Source organism: Zootoca vivipara, chromosome 6 (assembly GCF_963506605.1).
Source record: "Zootoca vivipara chromosome 6, rZooViv1.1, whole genome shotgun sequence".
Lineage (NCBI taxonomy): Eukaryota > Metazoa > Chordata > Lepidosauria > Squamata > Lacertidae > Zootoca > Zootoca vivipara.
Genome location: NC_083281.1, coordinates 97,019,315 through 97,040,916, shown reverse-complemented (window position 1 = coordinate 97,040,916; position 21,602 = coordinate 97,019,315). Strand labels below are relative to the sequence as shown.

Here is a 21,602-nt window from a genome sequence, read left to right as displayed (position 1 = left end):
TACATATATGGACTGAAGGTCACAAAGGTAACACCATGGTACAAGTGCCCAAAGCAGTGCCCAAATTCTGCTAGCAGTTATTCCGAGGTATAGAAAAAGAGAGAGAAGAGGCCAATAAATGTTTGATTATTGTTTGATTCTTTATTGATTGCCATTCATATCCCACCTTTTCCCATATCCCACACAAATTGCTCTATTGCCAAAGTTGGCATGTGGGTTCCTGATGTGGCAGAGGCTGCCTTTCTTGATGCTTGGACACAGGGCACTATTTTGAAACAAGGCGGTGGACAAAATGTTAATTTGGCATCACTTTGCTAAATTTCTCACAAACTGCCCTGTGCATTAAAAAAAATTATTATTATTTTAAAGAAGGTTTTAGCTGATACTGGAAGCTAGAGAAACAGAAGCAGCTCTTGCCAAACACTAGGACAGAATGGGCAGTCTCCAACCAACACAAAGATTTCCACTTCTGCAACAAGACTCACCTGCCCCAAATCTGCTCCTCCTCCCTAAAACAGGTTTTTTTGGGGGGGGGGGGACCCTGAAGAGAAAACCAGGAGGAAATCCCACGGTGCAAGTGGAAATCCTTGTACTGACTGGACAACCCAACGCAGCCAGAGGCCAGTAGGCTCCCTGGGAATGGATGTGGTTTCTCTCACACAGGGATGATCCATGGACATGGCTGTTTGTCAGGTGTACTGAGGAAGGAGACCTATGCTAGTCATATTCATTGACAGAGTGTCCCCCCCCCCCCCACCTTAGATGTTCACAGGGACACCAGAGTTGTGCAGAAGGAACAGAATCCCGTCTGGAACGAGGTAAACTCTTTAATCCTGTTGATGGCCTCAGTCACTTGTCTGTGGCCGCACCCACACCATCCATTTAAAGTGCTTTAAACAGTCACAGTTTTCCCAAAGAATTCTGGTGGCTGTAGTTTGTTAAGGGTGCTGAGAGTTCTGAGGGCAACCCTATTCCCCTCACAGAACTGCGGTTCTCTGTGTGGTTTACCACTCAATCTTTCTTCAAAAAGAACTCCTGGAATTGTAGCTCTATGAAAGGCATAGGGGTCTCCTAACATAAGGTTACCAGATTTTTTTCAATGAATCCTGGGGACCTTTTCAACTTCCTACTAAATAGATGGAATTTGTCAGGGGACTGATTTGCAAATCCGGGGACTGTCCTCAGGATCGGGGACATCTGGTAACCTTATCCTAACAGCTACACTTTCCATGATGCTTCTGAGGAAGCCAAGACTGCACATCCCTCAACTTGAATCATAGAGTTGGAGGAGACCACAAGGGCCATCCAGTCCAACCCCCTGCCAAGCAGGAAACACCATCAAAGCATTCTTGACATATGCCTATCAAGCCTCCGCTTAAAGACCTCCAAAGAAGGAGACTCCACCACACTCCTTGGCAGCAAATTCCAATGTCGAACAGCTCTTACTGTCAGGAAGTTCTTCCTAATGTTTAGGTGGAATCTTCTTTTTTGTAATTTGAATCCATTGCTCCGTGTCCACTTCTTGAAGGTAAAAACCAGGATGCCATCTTCCCAGACACCATCTGCCTGTTCCTTCTCTCAAGAGAACACCGGCCATTAGGGGCATTGTGCCCAAAAACACGTGTTTTGGGGTGCTGCGCAAGATCACAGCCCTGAAAAAAAGTGCTTTTTCGGATGGAATCACGGCACAAAATCACACAAGATCACAGCACCCAAAATGTTTTTCTAGGAGACTTGCGGGGGATGGGACTGTTTACAATGGTATCATAGCACTTTAAATGTATGGTGTGAACACGAACAGACTGTCAGGAAGACTGCCTGGGAGGCCATGTGTCCTACCCTACAAAAGGACACATTTGAAGGGCTGCCGGCTGCCCTGTTTAAAGCTAAAGAACCTTTAATGGCTGCCTTAAAATTTTCACTTACTGAAATTTAATTCCTGTTTTTGAATACACCTTTCAGAGTGTCACCAAAGATATTAAAAGATTGGCAGTACAGATTTATAAAATGTGTTTGGAATTGGGGGGGGATGGGGGACCAAGAGTTGCTTAAAACATGAAGCAAAGTTAAAAACAATGGGAAACTGTGGTCTGTTTTTCCCATTCATAAAACTACATTATGTAGCAGCTATGCAGATCTGTGTCCCTCTTCATTTGTGTGTCGTGCAAGTGGCCATCCCAAAGACTGCTAGTCCGACCAGCATTGGGTCTCCCTCACTCGTAAGTTATCTAAACCAGGGGTAGGCAAAGTAAGGCCCGGGGGCCGGATGCGGCCCAATCGCCTTCTAAATCTGGCCCGTGAATGGTCCGGGAATCAGTGTGTTTTTACATGAGTAGATGTGTCCTTTCATTTAAAATGCATCTCTGGGTTATTTGTGGGGCATAGGAATTCGTTAATTCCCCCCCCCCCAAATATAGTCCGGCCTACCACACGGCTGAAAAAGGTTGCTGACCCCTGATCTAAACTGAGCAGGGCTGTCTTAAGCAGGTCGGGCGCCCTGGCACCCTGGCGCGCAGATCGCTCCGGCGCCCCCGCCCCGCCCCATTTCCTCCCGCGGCTGGTGGGCGGGCGCAGCACGCAGTGCCCCCCTGCCAACCCGGTGCCCTGGCGCCCCGCACCACTAGAGTCAATGGGCAAACCACCCCTGAAACTGAGGGAAAGCTGTTGAACATTTGGGTGAGCTCTCTTCCACCCCCCAGGAGCATGTGACTGTCCCTCTAAGACCACCTGATTCCCTAGGCCAGAGGGATGTTTGTTGTTCAAGCATCCTAGGAGTAAACACAGAACCTAGATTCAGGGAGTTTTTGATCCAGGCCCCCTGGCACCTGACCATAGGCAAGCAGACCTTCTTGAATAAGGGTTTTTATTCATTCATTCATTCATTTATATTTAACAAAATATATACGGTATACTGCTTGATTGTAGTAAAACTCTTAAGTGATTTACTCAGAATAATAAAAATGAACAATAAAAACAGCTGAAAATGCTTAAAGCTATTAAAACCTAATTAAAATAAGCAATAAAAGAAAATGTTTGCATAGGCTTGCCTAAACAGACATGTTTGAAGCAGGCACCAAGAGGATGCAAGAAATTCCAAAGTGTGAGTGGTACCATCCTAAAGGGTCAATTTCATAAAATTAGGGAATGAATATTTTGTGGCACATGTGACAGTGACAGTTCCACAGATCACAACTGCTGGAGGGTTGTTCCTGTTTACATGCTTCAAAGTTCAGATGCATCTACCCAACACTTTGGAATTAAACTTCCAGAGACCCCAGGGAGCAATAATGACTATTCTAGGAACTCGTATATATATTAACAAGACAACTCCCCAAGAAAAAAACAGAAATAAAATATGTTTTTGCTCAGGCCCAGTATCAGCAACCAGAATAATAACCCAGTATTATCATGATTATGATTATGATTCAGAAGGATTCAGAAGGATTCATTGCTAGCCAGTTCCAACCCTGCCAACTGTCAGTGCTACCAAGAATTTTACGCAGCATAGCACTTTTCCTGCTCACCTCATTCCACCCCACCCCCTTAAACAAAGAGGTTCTTCAGAGGATTGCCACAGTAGCAGCAACACCAAGTTGGTTGCATGATAAAAGACATCAGGCAGACACCACAGTTCCAATACAAACTGAGCAATGACTCGGCTCCCATTCAAAACTGGCACATCATGCAGGAGCCAGGACTACCCACCCAGGAGAAGGTGAGTGACTGGCACCATCAGACACTGACTGCTTTTCTTGCTCCCCCTGCAGACCCTGGTGTGGTATTTGGATGGAGAGCTGTTGGACAGTGACCCTTTTGTGACTGTCCACCTCCGAGAGTGGAGCACTAAAGCTGTTGACAGGTGAGTCACCAGAAGAAAGCCAAAATGGAGCATCTGGGGGTCAGGGGACCATTCTTGCTTTGCGTGCACTGTTGAAGGACCTCGTTTGCATTGCTAGGTATTCTCCAGCTAAGTCGTGTGTACAGAAGTGAGTCATGGGCTTTTGTCAGGCATGTGGCCCCAGTTCTCATCTGGGCAACTACTTAGTTGTATAGGGAAGCTTTTTAAGGTTTAAAGTTTTACTATGTTTTTATATATGCTGGGGCAACCTAGTCAGATGGGCAGGGTAATAATAATAATAATAATAATAATAATAATAATAATAATAATAATTTATTAATTTATACATCGCCCATCTGGCTGGGTATCCCCAGCCACTCTGGGTAGCTTCCAACAAAATATTAAAAAATAACAAATTATTGTTGTTATTATTATTATTACAGTATTAAGAAAGATGTGCACAAGGGTAAACTCCATGTTTAATGTCTCGTGCAGTTTGACCCTCAGGCACACACTGCCATCAAATTCCAGGGGGTAATGGGTGGACCTACCCAGATGGGAGGGGCTTAACAGCTGACCCTAGCATCTTCTTGACAGTGCCAGGGGAACCTGGCATGTCACAGCCATTTATTTACGTGTTACAGAATACTTGCGTCTTTGTGGAAGGATGTGGATTGTGGTGGGCTGGGAGGTCAGACTCCTGTGTTCTTGCTCCTGACCCAACTTTGCCCAACGTGGAGCCTTCCAGGTGATTTGGACTACAACTCACATCAGCCCACCACAATCCACATTCATAGATGCTGTGGGGTTGTAGTCCAAAACATCTGGGGGGGCACCATGTTGGGAAGGGGGTCTCCTTCTAACACACTGCTAACTTGCACTGGCCTTGAAGCTATTTGACAACTTCCCCTTATATCTCCTACTCCAGGAATTTTGGCTTTGCTAGCATAGCCCTAGGAGCTGCTTCTGAAAGACCCAGAACTTTGATCAACATCAAGAACCTGGCACTGAGGGATGACAATCTGAAGCCAACTGGGGTATGCCAGGAAAGGGGAGTCTGTGAGTGAATGATGAGGGGATCTGGGTGTCCATCTGAGAGGTAGTGAGAGACAGTGGGCCCAGGACATTGAGTTCCCTCTGGATCAGCCTTCCTCAACCTTCTGCCCTCCAGATGTTCCATACTCCAGCACCTATCATCCCAGAACTGGCTATGTTGACAAGGGCTGATAGGAATTGGCTGCACATCTGGAAGACACCATATAGGAGAATACTGCTCTAGATTGCTTAATTTGGAACATGCTAGTGTGGGTTGCCTCCCCTCTAGGGTTCCCTGCTGTGGTGGTGCTTTTCCATAATTATTTGGAAGTAGAATTAACAGGGTGTTTTTTAAATAACATTAGAAGGGACCTTTGCTGAAGTGGACTTATTTAGAAATTTGTAAACACTGGTCATGAAGAAGGACACGACACTGAAAGATAGCATTAGATCAGGCATACCCAAACTTCGGCCTTCCAGATGTTTTGGACTATAATTCCCATCTTCCCCGACCATTGGTCCTGTTAGCTAGGGATCATGGGAGTTTTAGGCCAAAACATCTGGAGGGCCACAGTTTGAGGATGCGTGCATTAGATTGTCCAGCAATGCTCTTCCCATAACCTAAATATTTCTATAATACTTACTCACAAGTCTATTCAACAACAGTCCATTCCATGTTGATTTAAAATGTCCTCTTTGTAGGCCCAACTTTTTAATTGAACAGAAATGATTAAAAAGTCCAGAAAGTGCAAACAGGAAGGTTTATTTAAAGGCACGGGAGTCCCAAGACACCTCAGTAGCGTTTTGCCAGTCTATACAGGACAGGACAGTGCTGCAATTTCTTATTATTGCACACACACAAAAACACAAATTGGGTCTATAAAGGTAGGATAGGTAGGCTAAAAACACTGAAATGCAATGATGTGGTGGTGGGATCCCCATTATCCATAAAATTTAGTGAATTAAGGATGCCAGTCCCAAAGGACTAAAAGCAGCCATAGACCCAGTTGTGAAAGAGCCTCAGTGCTTGTCAGCCATCCCAGCAACTTTTCTGGCATTGGCCAAAATAATGAAAGGTCGGAGCAAGTGTGCCTGGAGAAAAAGTGCAGAAGGCAGTCTTGCAGATAAATCCACAAAATTAATAGCCCTCTAAGTAATTTTAAAGGCAACCAACACACTCAAAATGTGGGAGATATTTGAGGCACACACTGAAAGAAATTAAGAAGAAGCTGGCGTTCATCTGACCTACAGAAAATTCTCATCTGGTTGCCCAGAGAAAACCCTTCCTTACCATAAGTGAATGGCTATATAGCCGCCTGCATAGATAAGCTAAAATAACTATTTCTAAAGGAAAATGTAACATTCAGAGAAGAATCCACAAATATTTCTTAGGGGGCCTGGTATCTACATTGTGGGTACACACTGGCTATAGCAGACATGAGAAGATGAGGATTCTTATATCCATACTGTTAAAAACTTGCCCAGTGATTTCTGCAGTTCAGGCTGTTGTTCTAGGGATGTGAGCAGGCCAGGCTGCTCTCTTTAGGTTTCAGGTGGGGTTTGCTTGGGAACCCCTTGTTTTCTTCACTTTAGCTACTTGCAAACTAATACACATTCACATGACTCAACATTTCAGTGTACCATCACTGTGAAGATCTGCTTTTCCCCTCCAGAACCTGCAACAGATCTGCCATCCAAAAAACATGATTTCAGGAAATTTAGTAAGTATGCAGTTGGCTTGGGGACTGATGCCCACCTAGTATTGCTTACCAGCCCACAAGCTTGGGTCCTCATTCCATGATGGGCCTCTAAATACTGAACCAGAGAGTTCAGCTGCCAACCATGAGAAAGTCATCATTTCTAAGATGGGTTTGATGAAGCAATGAAAACTTAACACCTCATAAGCCCCCTAAGGAAATTTGTATTTTCAGTCTATTTGAGTTTTTTTGTACAAGGCGAGTTTTTGCTTGTGTTTTTATGTACAACTACCTGGCATAGCTGCCAAGTTTTCCCTTTTCTCGCGAGGAAGCCTATTCAGCATAAGGGATAACTTGGCAGCTATGCTACCTGGCCCGGCCATGCGTTGCTGTGGCTCATCCCTGTGAGTGGCCCCACCCTGTCCTGATCCATGACGTATCCCGCCCCCTCCTCCCCCCAACCCCCACCCAGGTGAGTCCCCACTTCCATTCGTCCTAGTCTGCAAAGGTGAGCCAAGGTGCTGTGGAGAGGGAAGGTTTTCTAGCTGTAGTACCAGTGTAGCCGCCGCTAGAGGGCAATGTTTTGTAACCTGGTTCTTTTCCCAGCATACTCGACAGGATCTCCTGGCTGATTTTTTAGGGCCTAAAAATGGGGTCTTACCTTGTGCAGGTGTGACATTTGTATACCCCATGTAGCTAGTAACACTCCCATAGTGGCATGTGATGTTGTGTCCAAATTTCATCGCTGTTGCTCAAGGGGTTTCGGTGAAAAGTGGAAACCAACAAACATGGCCAGTTTACATTTACAGTGTATATATATATATATAGATTGCTGTGCCTTTGTATTATTATTTCTATCAATTATATTACTCAAAGATTATATTGCTCACCTTCTTATGCCCCGTATGGGTCTCATTGACTTTGTCTGTGTTTTTCATACCTAAGTCTGCACATTTCATGTGTGTGCAGCAGACTGTGCTGCAATGTAAGCAACACCACCTTCACTCCTGTGTGTTTGAACCACACATTAGCCCCAGGAGATCCCCAGGAGGAAAGATTTCTGTTTGCCTTTGATTAATGCTTGTATCATTTCAGAGATTCTGTGCATAATATTGCTTCAAATATTTAGGGGAAAAGCTATGGAAACATTAGACGTTACAACACTGTTATTTCTGGTCTTCACCAGTTTGCTGCCCCATCTTTGCAAAGGATTCTGAAATGGAAGACCTGGTTCCAAAGGAAACAGATCAAGAGGCAACGCCAATGTCCACACCCAAGAAAGTGTTGGTCGACAAGAAGCAAGTCTTTCAGGTAAGGTGGTCCAACTGCTGAGGTCAAAATGTAGGAACAATCACTATTTTAAGACATCCTCTGCCATCCTGATAACTTCCAGGCAGCCATACTGGCTGGGACTAATGGGAGATCAGGTGCAACAACATATGGATGATGACTAGTTAGCCACCACTGCTATAAAGTCTCCTCTTTCTATCTCAACTATTTTCCCTTGGATGTGACTCACTGGTAGAGATGTAAGAGAATTCCAATGAATATGGAAATGGGACCATAAATTGTCAATGTTCACTTATTTGTCCCATATCTGGGACATAAATCAATCTTGTAAATACAATCAGTATTTGCTTTTGCTTTCAGTTCACCAGTGATAAATCATCGATACATTTCTTCCCCATTTGCACTGCATCTCCTTTGCATCAGAATGAATGGGGTGGAAAATGTTGTGACAATGCAATTTAGATAATTAATTATGTAGATTACATTTGTTATGTAATTTCACTGCAGTGGACCATGAGAGAAGTAATGCAGGCTTGGGCAGAAGATGAACTGCAGTGGAACAGTGTAGCGTGTGACAAATACATGGCGAACTAGAAAAAGCTGCCTTCTTCCATTCCTACCCACTAGCTTACATCCTGGCGTCTGAGCTCCACTATCCCTGGTCACTTTAACCCTTCACCTACTGATACCCCACATTCCTGCCTCTTTGTTCTCTTATTTTGGCCCTTTCTCCAAGCATGTCTCCATTTTGGGTGTTGCTCACCTGCCTGTTGGCCATAGACTATGACAACAGATCACCTAAGATGCTTTCAGAGTGTGGCCAACATGTTGTCTCTCTCATTCTAGGTGCGAGTTGGAATAATAGAGTGCCGGCAGCTGCAAGAAAACAACATCAAGCCGGTGGTCAAAGTCTCTATTGGGGATTACGTGTTCAGGACAAGAATTAAATTTGGGATCAGCCCCTACTACAATGAGGTTGGTATTCTGTGAGCTTTCGGATGGCATCCACAAACACTGTCCTTGACTGACAGGGGCCTTCCGGTCTGGGGCTCAAATGAAAAAGTCATTGTACAGTAACAGGATCTTAGGACTTGAAGGTGCTGGCTTGCTAAGAGGAAGAGATGCTGTATTTGTAAAGGCAATATGAACTGCCTGCTTTCCTAGAATGAACACACTGTGAGGCTGTTTGCAGTCATTTCTGCAATGTTGGGGAACCTGTGGTGCTCAAGACATTGCTGGACTCTATCCCCCATTAGCCAAAAGCAGCATGGACTCTGCTTGGAGATGATGGGAGATGCATAGCTGTCAACTTACCCATTTTTCGCGGGAAACCCCCACTATTTAAATCCATTTCCCGCTGTTATCCCGAATTGCAAAATATCCTGTAAATCCCCCAGATTTATAAGAAAGCAGCTCCTGCCAGCCAGGGAGGCTCCTCAGCTGCGTAAATGTCCCGGCTCCCAGCTGGCTGCTCGCTCACCTGGCTTGCCGAGTGCTGCCGGAAATCGCCTCTGTGCATGCCCGGGCATGCGCAGAAGTGATTTCTGGTGCCCAGACATGCGGACACGGGCAGCCTGGCACTGGAAGTCGCTTCTGCGCATGTCTGGACATGCGCAGAACCGATTTACGGTGCCACTCTGCCCATGTCTGGGCACCGGAAATCGAGTAGAGTTGGCACCGGAAGTCGCTTCTGCGCATGTCCCATGGTTTCCAGCAAGTGGTATTTTGAAGCACTGCTGCACTGCTGCCTACAACTGCGGAGGTGGAATATAGCCATCATGACTAGTAGCCTTTGACAGCCCTCTCCTCCTCCATTAATTTTTCTAATACTCTTTTAAAGCCATCCAAGTTGGTGGCCATCACTGCCTCCTGGGAAAGCAAGTTCCTAGCTTGATTGAACACAGCATCTCCTTCTAACAATATTCTGTTTTCTTTATCAGCTCGTAAGACAACTGTATTGGAGGGGATTCAACAATATGCATGATGGTGGTATCCTCTTTATGGTCCTTTTTTGCACCTGCTGAAGACAAATCTATTCACCCAGACCTTTTAAATAACATACATTTTACCTCTGGGCCACTCTATTTATCATTGAGTTTTAGATTATGCTTCTCTGTTTTGTTTTTCTTGTTGTTTTATTAGGTTTGTTTTGGTTTGCTTCCTGTGAGTACCCAGAGAACTCCTGTTATAGTATAGCTACATAAAATTAGAAACTAAATGCATGAATGATTACTCGGGTAGAAAGCCCTTTAATGGGTTTGAAGCTGTAACAAGGACTTTACAATATTGCCTCTGCTGCAAGGTTGTCATCTTACTACTGCAACCTAGGTACCTCTCTTCTTCATTCACATTTGTTTGATTTTCCTTAGACATTCGTTCAGACTTTTGATGAGAGACCTATGGAACTATTTGACCAGTTCATTGACATCCAGGTGAGAAAGCGACATCTGGTCCTCCACCCTTCCTTTTCAACAGAATTCCATGTCACAAGAATAGTGTGGTGCTCTCCAAAGGCTGCCAGGCTCCAACTACTAGCAGCCCCCAAAGTCTGGCATGATAGGCTTTGGATTCCAGCAGCCTCTGGAGGACAAAAAGTTAGACACATATTGTGATTGCATTACCAGCATACTGGGTTGTCGGCAAATGTGGCCACATTCACACCATACATTTAAAGCACTATTGTGTCACTTTAAACAGCCCCAAAGAATCCTGGGAGCCGTAGTTTGCTAAGGACACTGAGAGTTATTGGGAGAGTCCTGTTCCCCTCACAAAGCTACCATTCCCAGAGTTCTTTAACAGTCAATCCCTCTTCACAGGGAACTCTTGAGAATTGTAGCTCTGGCAGGCTTCATTCGGTCTCAGGGCTGATAACCTGGGAAGCAGAACTAGCAATTTTGTAAAGGAAAAAGCAGACCAGATGTAGAGCGACTTCTAGTCCGGAATCTTCAGAGAGTCTTAGTAGAACAAGGAGGCAAGAAGGAGCCACAGCAGAAACTGAGGAGTGGATACAAGAACAAACACAGAGATTCCCAAGGAACAAGGCCTTCCCACCACCATCCCCAGCAAGTAGCTAGAACCTTGTCCTCAATCCACATCCTCAGCTAAACACTGCAGGGTCCCAGGGTCATTCACCGTAACACCAAGGAACCTGGCCAGGTGAGAAGTTACATGAGCTGCTTCTGAGATGTTGCATGCCCATGAACTGTGGGCACTCTTTGCCACTCCCCAGCCACGCTTCCTTCTCACAAGAGGTCACAACACCTAAAAGGCCACAAATGACTGTTAAGCATCTAGGTTGTTCCACTCAGAGTAGACCCATTGGAATTCCTTCACTTGTTAGGCCACATTCACACCATACATTTAAAGCACTACAATACCACTTTAAACAGTCCTGGCTTCCCCCAAAGGATTCTGGGAGCTGTACTTTATTAAGGGTGCTATTAAGGAGGCCCCTTTCCCCCCCACAGAGCTATAATTCCCCAGATTTCCCTGTGAAGAGGGACTGATTGTTAAACCACTGTAGGAACTGTAGCTTTAGGAGGGGAATGGGGGTCTCCTAACAACTCTTGACACTCTTAACATACTACAGCTCCCGGAATCCTTTGGGGGAAGCCAGGACTGTTTAAAGTGGTATCATAGCACTTTATGATGTGGGTGTGGGCTGAGAGAGCTAGAAGGGCAAAAGCAGGAGACACCCATTCCTGGGACTGAGGTCTAAGAAGAAGCCATAAGGCAGGGGAACCAGAGATAAGGATAGAAAACCAATGTACCATTGCCCAGGTGAAGTCCAAGCTTGACCCTGACACTTTTTGCTAGCTCTTTCAAGTCAGGAACATGGGAAGTTGTCTTGTATCAAATCAGGCTGCTGGTGTATTTTCTATACACTAGCTAGCAGCAGCTCTCCAGGGTTTCAAACAGATGTCTTTCCCAGCCTTACCTGGAGTTTCCAGGGACTGAACCTGGGACTTTCAGCAGGCAAAGCAAGTAGTCTCCCTCTGGACTGTGGCCCTTTCCCCGCCTGGCCTGACGGTAGGGAAGTGTGGTGTGTACACCAGAAGAAGTGGTGTGGGCTGGTGGCTCTTGAGTCTCCTTCCTCCAGCTTCCATTGATTATGTTTTCCCTTCTTCCGCACCCTCTGCGCAGACAGTGGGTTTTTGCTGGGTTGCCTGTTTTGCATTTTAAACTCTTAAATCTATTCCTTTTCCTCAGAGATACAAAAGAAGCCCAATGCAAGTGGTAAAAGGACAATGCAGCTGCTAACTGCATCTCACTTAGACTAGGGGCAACCAATGTGGTGTGGTGCCCTCCATATGTTTTGGGTGAAGGGGCACTCCCCAGTCCAGAACCAGCAGCGTATTCAGGGCACCCCATTAGAGGGTGGAAGTCTCTGTCCAGAAGCCTTAGAGCTTCCAGCAAATGGCCTTAGCATGGCCACCTCACTAGCTTGGTACCTTGGAGAGGCCAAAGTCCTTGGCATAACCCTGAAAATGTTTCAGCCCTTCAGCAGGAGGCTGGAACAAATATACACCCGATGCCTGAGCCAAAATTCCACCTACATCTGTAGTCAATAAAGTTGTGGCCATTTTTAATGCAGATTGTTGTCTGGCTGAGTTTATTTTATCACTCTTTATTTTAGTCACTGCCTGGGGGAGAGTGGAGTTGTGACTGGGGTCGCAATTGCCTCTTACTCAGACCAGAAGCAACCAATGTGGTGAGGTCCCCTCGACATACAGTATTTTGGAGTTGAGCTCCCATCAGCCCAAACACGGCATTATCAGTGATCAAGGATGATGGGAGTTGTAGTCCTCAACATCTGGAGGCACTGCATTGCCACCCCCTATACTGTACTAGATGGACAAGGGAGCTTTGTGGGAGGGGAGGGGAATTTATGTGTGTTTCTTTTTTAGGTGCTGAACTCCAAGGCAATACGGGCCGATTCCCTCATTGGGGTCTTCAGGGTGAGTGGATGCAATTTTGGCTGATATCTACAGAGAGGCAGAAATCAAGAGGTGTCTCCCTACTGCTGATGCTCAGTAGGCCAGAACCCAGGGCTGGGCCTTGAGCTGCTCTGGGCTGGCCCCCGAGACAAGGGAAAGAGTCTTTTTTAGAAGTTTGTTTGTTGTCTTACCACTGGTAGCACTCAACATCTGGCAAAATCCAGCACTTAAACAGACTCTATTTACGACAGCTAATTACATTAGAGCAACAACTACTAAATGAATGAAGTATATTAGGGTAACGTTTGTCTATAAAGGCATACATCAGTGAAAATGCCATACAAAAATGCATTACCATAGGGGAGGTTGCTTGCAAACATGTCTATATTTGTAAAAGATATAAGAATTTAAGAATTTGAATATAAGCATTTAAGAATTAGGAAAAAATCACACTAAAATGCTGAAGAGGGTTTTCTTAAAATAAATTTTAAAAATACAAATTGCTGCAGAAATGTGAAGAACTGAATTTAAGATTGGAAAAAGGAGAAACTGAGAAAACCAGAATTTGTAAATCCCTAGTCCCAGCTCATACCTTGGGTTGGTTTCCTTGGAGTGAAGGCCACTGAAGGCTGATGGTGATTTCTGTGGTAGAAGGTTTATAAACACAGGCTGAGCATGTTCTGGAAGGTTTACAGCATTAATCTTCCAGCTGATCGTCTCCACCTCCTACATTAGCTTCCTGGGGTGGGTCACCAAAGCCATAGCTTTGGATTCTTGCAGAGAACAAGTCAGGTCTCTGTGTCTCTTCTGCAGCTCCAGCCCCCAAACGGCCATTCTCCTGTGTCTTTTTCCACGCAGAGATATCTTGAGGACATCCCCTTTAGCCATTGATCACCCAGGAGAGCCTCCAGAGATTTAGAGTTTCTGTTAAATTAGCATACATTACAAAGCAGATACTTAATAGACCTGCCTAGGTTATTTCCTTAATAAAGAAGCATTTGACCATTTTAGAAATCTCCCCTGTTCCTGTGGAATCCCATTTCAGTTATAAAATCACAGGATTGGAAGGGAACCCCACCTCCCACAAAAAAGAAAAACCACCACAATTTAGTCTAACTGCAAACTCTTTGCAATATTTTGAATTGCCCTGAAATTTTGCCACAGCTCAATTTTTCCTTTCCTTGACAATTCCTGTAACTCCTTCTGTTTTTCTCTCTATGCAGATTGAGATCGGGCTTGTGTATGAATCTCCAGGTACTTTTGTCTAGAGCCAGTGGCAGGTTTGAGGGCTCTTAGGAGGCAGGGTGCCCAAGACCCTTCAGCCACTGTTCCCCCATTGGGCTTTGTGCTCCATCCTCACATCACAAGCTCCATGGATGTTTCTGGTGTCAGATCTTGTTAATTGACCTACTGGTTGTTTTGTGCTGATTTAAACTTTTGATATGCTTTTTATATTGTAGTGCATTATATTTGTATTATGTATTACAGCTGTTGTGCTACTACTATATTTAAATTGCCTATTTTCTATGTATATTTGTGGGAAATGAAGTGTAAACCAGCTAATGTAGGACATGGGATGGTGTTTGAGTATATGGTGATGGCAACTGAAGGCAATTGAGAGTGAGAGCTAGTGCCTAAAAGAATTGGAAAAGGAAGCCCTCACCAACATTGCAAAAACATTCAAGGAAACTTGCGAAAAGTTTCAGCTCAGACCTCAGATTTAGGGCTTGACAGCTTATGATCTACAGAGTAAGGCAAGAGGGACTCTGCACCAGGTCACACAGTTTTATATTGACATTTGATAGAATCACATCCTTGTGATACTGTTACTCATAGCAACTCCCCTGCGAGGACTTTTTAGTTAAGAGAAAAGGTGAGCAAGAAGTGACATGACAGAGGTGTCTAAAATGATGCCTGACCTGGAGAAAGTGGATAGAGAAATGTTTTTCCCCCTCTCTCATAACACCTGAACTCATGAACAGCCAATGAAGATGGATGTTGGAAGATTCGGGACAGATAAAAGAAAGCCCTTCTTCACAAAGCAGTTAAACAGTTAAATTGTGGAACTGCGGAACTCACTCCCACAGGAGGCAGTGTAGGCCACCAGCCAGGATGGCTTTTAAAAAGGATGCAGCAAATCCATGGAGGAAAAGGCTATCCTTGGCAATCAATGGCTGCTAGCCATGATGACTATGCTGCTTCTGAAGACCAGTTGCTGGAAACCACTGGGGAGAGAGGGCTCTTGGGCTCAGGGCCTGCTTGCAGGTTTCCCACAGGGATCTGGCAGAACATGGTTGTGGGGACGATTCGGGAGGCAGGAGAGGATGTAGCCTATTATTTAATGATATCCTTCCTAACTTGCACTAGCAAGTTCCATATTCTAGCGGAATTCCAAACATCCCCCTTTTTAAATGATGCAGCCATCAGCTTGTTGCTGACTCATCTGAGTCTTGCTATTAAAGATTCCTTCCTGGTAAAATCCCTTCTAATCCCTCTGAAAAAGAATAAACACAAGCAAGAATCTGATTAACGTTAATATAAAAGTAGTTTACTCATAGATTCATTCGGGTTCACAGACATATCCCTGAAGGCAGGCTTAGGTTACATAACAACTAGAACTATTCCATAAAGAAGTTAGTCCCAAGTGACTGCGACTAAGCAGTCACTTCTCCAATCATGCAGAAACATACAAAATGGAGAAGACACACTGATCCGAACATGGAGGCCGTGTGCTCCTCCATGATAGTACAACAGACCACACCCTCATCAAGTCTGTCCCAGCTCAGGAGGAAACAGGGTCTGTGCACCACAGTTCAAGAAGGATACTGACAAGCTGGAACGTGTCCAGAGGGCAACCAAAATGGTCGAAGGCCTAGAAACGATGCCTAATGAGGAATGGCTTAGGGAGCTGGGTATGTTTAGCCTGGAGAAGAGAAGGTTAAGGGGTGATATGATAGCCATGTTCAAATATATAAAAGGATGTCATATAGAGGAGGGAGAAAGATTGTTTTCTGCTGCTCCAGAGAAGCGGACACGGAGCAATGGATTCAAGCTACAAGAAAGAAGATTCCACCTAAACATTAGGAAGAACTTCCTGACAGTAAGAGCTGTTCAACAGTGGAATTAGCTGCCAAGGAGTGTGGTGGAGTCTCCTTCTTTAGAGGTCTTTAAGCAGAGGCTTGACACCTATCTGTCAAGAATGCTTTGATGGTGTTTCCTGCTTGGCAGGGGGTTGGACTGGATGGCCCTTGTGGTCTCTGCCAACTCTATGATTCTATGAGTGGTACAAAACATCCCCTAACACGTCCACTGTAGGAATGTTGTACTTGACTGCAGTTTTACATCCCGCAATGGTGAGAACAGGATGCTGGACAAGCCTGATCCAGCAGGATCTTCTAATGTTTTTAAAAAGAATGTCTACCGTATCCACAGAAAATGCCAATTAGATGGCACTTCTGGATGGTGTGAATATTGGCTCTTGTTCTTTCCTCTAGGTCATGCTCTGATGGGCAAATGGCTGAGCCTCTATGACCCAGCTAATCTCAATGCCGGACTAAGGGGCTACGTGAAAGTTAACCTCTGTGTCCTTGGAGCTGGCGATCAAGCACCGGTAAAAATCTTAACATTGAAACATCTTCACCACCTCAATGCGTTCAAGTTCATGTGATGCCATTGGCAGCTATTAGAATGATGGGATGCCTTGTTTGGATAATGGAATAAAGCATAATTTTTCAAGAATGGTAGGTCAGATGCCAACTTGCTAAACGGTTTAGTAGAGCAGGACAGGCTGACTGGCCAAGCAGAACCCTTGGTGGCCCTGTACCAGCAGCTTAAAAATAGGAAGAACTTGGGGTTATAGCAGCAACATTCTTAAGAAGATAAATACTATCTATACCTGGGTCCTGCTACAGGATGCCAACAGCAGCTCAGTTGATAGCTCAGTTGGTTAGAGTGTGGTGTTGCCGGTTCAATAAGGGACAGCTGCATATTCCTGCATTGCAGGAAGTTGAACTAGATGATCCTCAGGATCCCTTCCAACTCCATGATTCCATGATTCTACTATGTGGGGTTTCCACCCAAATTCCTATGCCAGACTGGGATGGTGGATATGGAGTGTTAGACTTAGGCCTATGGTGAACAAGGTTCAAACTCCTATTCTGCCCTGAAGCTCAATGGATGAATGGGGTCCAGTTGCTCCATCTTGACCTCACCACCTGTCTTGATTTGCACCTGCCCCTACATTAAGAACCTCACAAGAAGGCTGCTTGGGGTTGCCCCCACTATCTAAAGGGCCTTTTGGGTAGTAGCACTCCAGCCATGGAACCACCCTCCCCAGAGAAGTTTGCCTGTTGTTGTTGTTTAGTCGTTTAGTCGTGTCCGACTCTTCGTGACCCGATGGACCATAGCACGCCAGGCACTCCTGTCTTCCACTGCCTCCCGCAGTTTGGTCAAACTCATGTTCGTAGCTTTGAGTACACTGTCCAACCATCTCGTCCTCTGTCGTTCCCTTCTCCTAGTGCCCTCAATCTTTCCCAAGATTGAGGAGCCCAAGAAAGTAAAATCTCTCACTGCCTCCATTTCTTCCCCTTCTATTTGCCAGGAGGTGATGGGACCAGTGGCCATGATCTTGGTTTTTTTTATGTTGAGCTTCAGACCATATTTTGCGCCCTCCTCTTTCACCCTCATTAAAAGGTTCTTTAATTCCTCCTCACTTTCTGCCATCAAGGTTGTGTCATCTGCATACCTGAGGTTGTTGATATTTCTTCCGGCAATCTTAATTCCGGCTTGGGATTCATCTGGTCCAGCCTTTCGCATGATGAATTCTGCATATAAGTTAAATAAGCAGCAAGTTTGCCTGAAGCCTGTCTTTTGTTTGTTGTTTTTTTCCTTCTCTTACCTTTTGCAGATAATTTTAATTGCTCTTGCGATTCTGTGGTCTTTAACTTTATCTAAGTTTTGTTTGTGCCTATATTTGAACTGTTGCAAACTTTTCCGGGAACATGAACAAGCAGCGGAAAAAGACCTATGATTAATTCATTACCCTACCTCATAAGGTTGTTTTGAGAACAGAACCATGAATTCTACTCTGAGTACCTGGCCAAATGGAAAAGGCCCACCTTACACCATTGCCTGCCCCCATGTAGCCCTCCTGTGTTGATTAGCACAGGGAGAAACTACAGGACAGCAGGTCCCACATGCCATATCTACTGTTTTCTTGGAAGACAGCATGCCTGTTAAACCGGGTTGAGTTTTCCAGTGTGATAAATATGTCCCACAGCTTTCCTTGCAAAACTGTGGCCTGGTTCCGACATTGCATTTGTTCCTGCTACAGTGTTTGTGCTCCTTTTGCGAAGCGAGCAGCAAAGAGCACAAACTGCTCCTTCAGCTTAAACGTAGCCAGGGCTGTCAATCAACAAATTGCAACAAGCAAAAACCCCTAGCAACAATTAAACCACCAATCAAGGCCAAATATCAGACCCGCCCCAAAGCCCTGGGTCGTCTTGTTAGCCTTGCCACAACCCATGTTCTCTCCTATGGAGAGAACCTGCTTTGTGCTCCTTTTGCAGCTGCCACTGAAATGAACACAGAAAATGCCCTGTTTGAATCTGAAACTCCCTGTGTGTTCTGTGGGGATGATCTGTGACAGCTTTCACCCACCTAGGGCCCTCCCGATATGAAAAAGGATTCTGAGGAAGGGAGCTCCCTGACAGAGCACCTGCTTTGCTTGCAGGGAGTCCCCGCTTCAATCCCAGGCATCTCTAGGTAGGGCAGGGAATGTCTCCCATCCAAAGTCTTGGGAGCCGTTGCTGTTCAGCGTGGACAATACTGTGCCAGATAGGCCAATGGCCTGATCCATGATAAGGCAGCTTCCTGTGTTCCCATCCATCCCAAGCAGCACAGCTGGGGCAGGAAGTGGTTGGTGGGGGTTGTGAGTCAAAACCATCTAGAGGGGCACCAGCCAACAGCATCTGGGTCACAGGTTTATGTTGTGCCTTTCTCTTCTCCAAGGATGCAGCCCTTTTGCCAGACAGTGGCAATTTGGAGGCCAACATCCTGCAAGCAGCAGTAATGCCAAGAGTACCCAGAGCCATGCTCCAGCTCTTTGTATACCGAGCAGAAGACTTGTCTCCAAGTAAGTTTGCCCCCCCTCTCTCTCTCCACACACACACACTTTTACTTCTGTTTAGCTTGTGCTTTCTAGGCACAAGTCCAAGAAGTTTTTCATTTGCCCATCTGCTTTCCCCAGGAAAACTCGCTGTTTACTGCTGAATCAGGACAAACCCCAATTGGGGTTTTGAGGATGGATGTTTGTTCTGATTCAGCAGTAAACAATGGACAAAGGAAAAACCTCTTGGTGACTCTGCATCTCTGTGCCACACTCAAAAAGTGGTCTCTTTGTCACAGTGGGGTGGCAGTGCCAAAACAAGATAGGGAGACAGATTTTATTTTGCAAATTGCAGCGCAATTTATTTATTTTTTAAAGTTACAGATCTCATATAGACCGAAGTGATAACCATTAAGATCAGTAGGTGTACAGTGGTACCTCTACTTACGAATTTTATGTGTTCCGAACACACATTTGTAAGTCAAAAAAAATTGTAAGTCGAATCCCATAGGAATGCATTGGGAGAAAAAATGTGTAAGTCGAAGCAACCCTATCTAAAAATTCGTAAGTAGAAAAAACCCTATCTAAACCGCATCCAAGATGGCGGACGGAGCTCCGTTCATAAGTAGAAACATTTGTAAGTAGAGTTATTCGTAATTAGAGGTACCACTGTAGTTTGGTCCCTTGCTTTCCTCGTATCGTGTGTTAATCTTTGCATGATGAGTGTGAGATGCCGCCAAACACACTTATACCAATTTGCAATCAAAAATTCAGAGGATGTTTTCCAGCCTCCAGCTGTTGATCGGGCTGCAGCCAAGGGGAAATTAATAAGATATTTGTGGAGGAGGTTTCAGCAGCGGAGGAAGCAGCTTGGGCGCCTGAAGCGGTGCACCCAGGGGCAGCGCGAGCAACCCATAGGGCAGGGTGAGGGCGGGGCCTCTGGAGTCTGCCTGCCTCCTCCCACTCAGCCGCCCTACAGCTGGGGAGGGGGAGGCAACGGTTGGACCATTTCGGCAGCACGGAGCCTACGCACACCCAAGCCACTGTATCTCTCCCAGGAGAGACGCGTGGCTTGGGCGCACTGTAGGCTCTGTGGTGAGTGCTGCACGGCATTCTGTCACACCCCCCCCTCAGTGGTGACACCTGGGGCGGCCCGCACCCACCCCACCCCCGTCCTCCGCCCCTAGGAGGTTTGGACCAGTGAAAATAGACAAAGAGCTTAAGGGGCAGCTTCTGGCAGGGTCTCTCCCTTCCTGTTTGACTAGCATTTCCAGAGCACTGAAAGTGCCGTGAGAATGGGTTAGCTTCCTGTGGTGTACAACAAGGATGGGAAACCTTTTTCAGCCAGAGAGCCATGTTTCTTTGGGGGAGCCTTCTGCATGGCAGCAGTGTGCAGGGTCCCAGGGAAAGATAGTGGAGCAGTGGATATAAATGTTGCCGTTGTATACTAGGCTGTTTTTAAACAAAGCTATGTTTTTTTAAAACATATGTAACAGATTTAAGCACCACAAAACATCCCACCCGCAAAAACAAACAAACCACACACTTATTATGGACAAACGTTTGAAGTAGCCCTGGTCAGTGGGGGAAAGACATTGCATTTTTCATATGCATTTTCAATTAATCAAGTACCTTGGGTAGCAGTAGGGCTGGGATGTCCTTTCAAGAGCTAAGCCCATGTTCTTTCCCACATGTTGTTATGACTTTGCCTCGGTCTTTGCAGTATGCCAGGCTTTATAAAGAGCTTAATGAGCTTTGCTGCTTTTTGCAAGCAAAAATGTTTCTTAATTTTTTAATTTCAGAAATTCCGGTGCCTGTGCTGGGCCAGACAAATGATTAGCAGTTAAACTGGTGGGTCAGAGAGTGAGGATAATAACTCAGTTTTGTTCTTGTGTTGGTGGACACAGTGGACTAAGCCCTTGCTTGTGAAGGGGCAGGGGGAGAAGGCAACAACCGAGGAATTGCCTTAAGCTTTGTCCTGGCTTAAGAACAGAAGAAGCGCCCTGCTGAGTCAGGTCAAAAGCCCACCCTGACCCAGCATTCTCACAGGGTCCAACTGGGTGTTTGTGGGAAGCCTGCAAGCCAGACTTGAGTATAATAGCGGTCATAGAATCCTAGAGTTGGAAGAGACCCCAAGGGCCATCCAGTCCAACCCCCTGCCAAGCAGGAAACACCCTCAAAGCATTCTTGACATATGCCTGTCAAGCCTCTCCACACCTGCAATTCCCAGCAAGTGGTATTTAGAGACCTACCGTCTCCAACTGTGGAGGGAGTACCATGGCATGCATTGCAGTGGTGCATTAGTGTGCATGCATGGCCTCCACAGTTCAAGCATGCACAGTGCTTCTTCTGATCTTTTCTCAATACTTGAAGGACAATCACTGTTTTGTTTTGTTTTTATTTCAACTGGGTTTTGCTCTAGGAAGCTTTTTGGCTGGAGAACATGAAAAAAAATTATTTACTTAAATAAATCAATAATTTTTTTTGGGGGGGGGAGAAACCCCAACAAACAAAAAAACCCTTGGCTACTCCAATTTCCCATTTTTAACATAGAACATTCAAATAAGTGGCTCAGAGGTCAAAACACAGCCAGACAAGAGTTCTGTGTCTATGAGTGAGAAGGCTTGAATCTTTTCTTCTAAATGATATAGGTTGATAGTTCAGATTCATGTTCCTCCAGGTTCCCTTATGCAATCAAC

At 45.4% G+C, this 21,602-nt stretch overlaps 1 protein-coding gene across 1 annotated transcript in view; it reads left to right on the top strand.

Moving 5' to 3' along the window:
* Nucleotides 1–3,601: 3,601 nt before the first annotated feature.
* The window catches only part of FER1L5 (fer-1 like family member 5), a 79,913-nt gene continuing 61,912 nt past the window's right edge, over nucleotides 3,602–21,602 (top strand). The window contains exons 1-11 of the mRNA XM_060276486.1: nucleotides 3,602–3,715; nucleotides 3,768–3,859; nucleotides 4,767–4,875; nucleotides 7,780–7,881; nucleotides 8,707–8,846; nucleotides 10,003–10,012; nucleotides 10,230–10,292; nucleotides 12,768–12,818; nucleotides 14,021–14,051; nucleotides 16,292–16,407; nucleotides 18,807–18,930. Coding sequence (XP_060132469.1) covers nucleotides 3,602–3,715; nucleotides 3,768–3,859; nucleotides 4,767–4,875; nucleotides 7,780–7,881; nucleotides 8,707–8,846; nucleotides 10,003–10,012; nucleotides 10,230–10,292; nucleotides 12,768–12,818; nucleotides 14,021–14,051; nucleotides 16,292–16,407; nucleotides 18,807–18,930 — 952 coding nt within the window. The remainder of the gene's footprint in view (nucleotides 3,716–3,767; nucleotides 3,860–4,766; nucleotides 4,876–7,779; nucleotides 7,882–8,706; nucleotides 8,847–10,002; nucleotides 10,013–10,229; nucleotides 10,293–12,767; nucleotides 12,819–14,020; nucleotides 14,052–16,291; nucleotides 16,408–18,806; nucleotides 18,931–21,602) is intronic.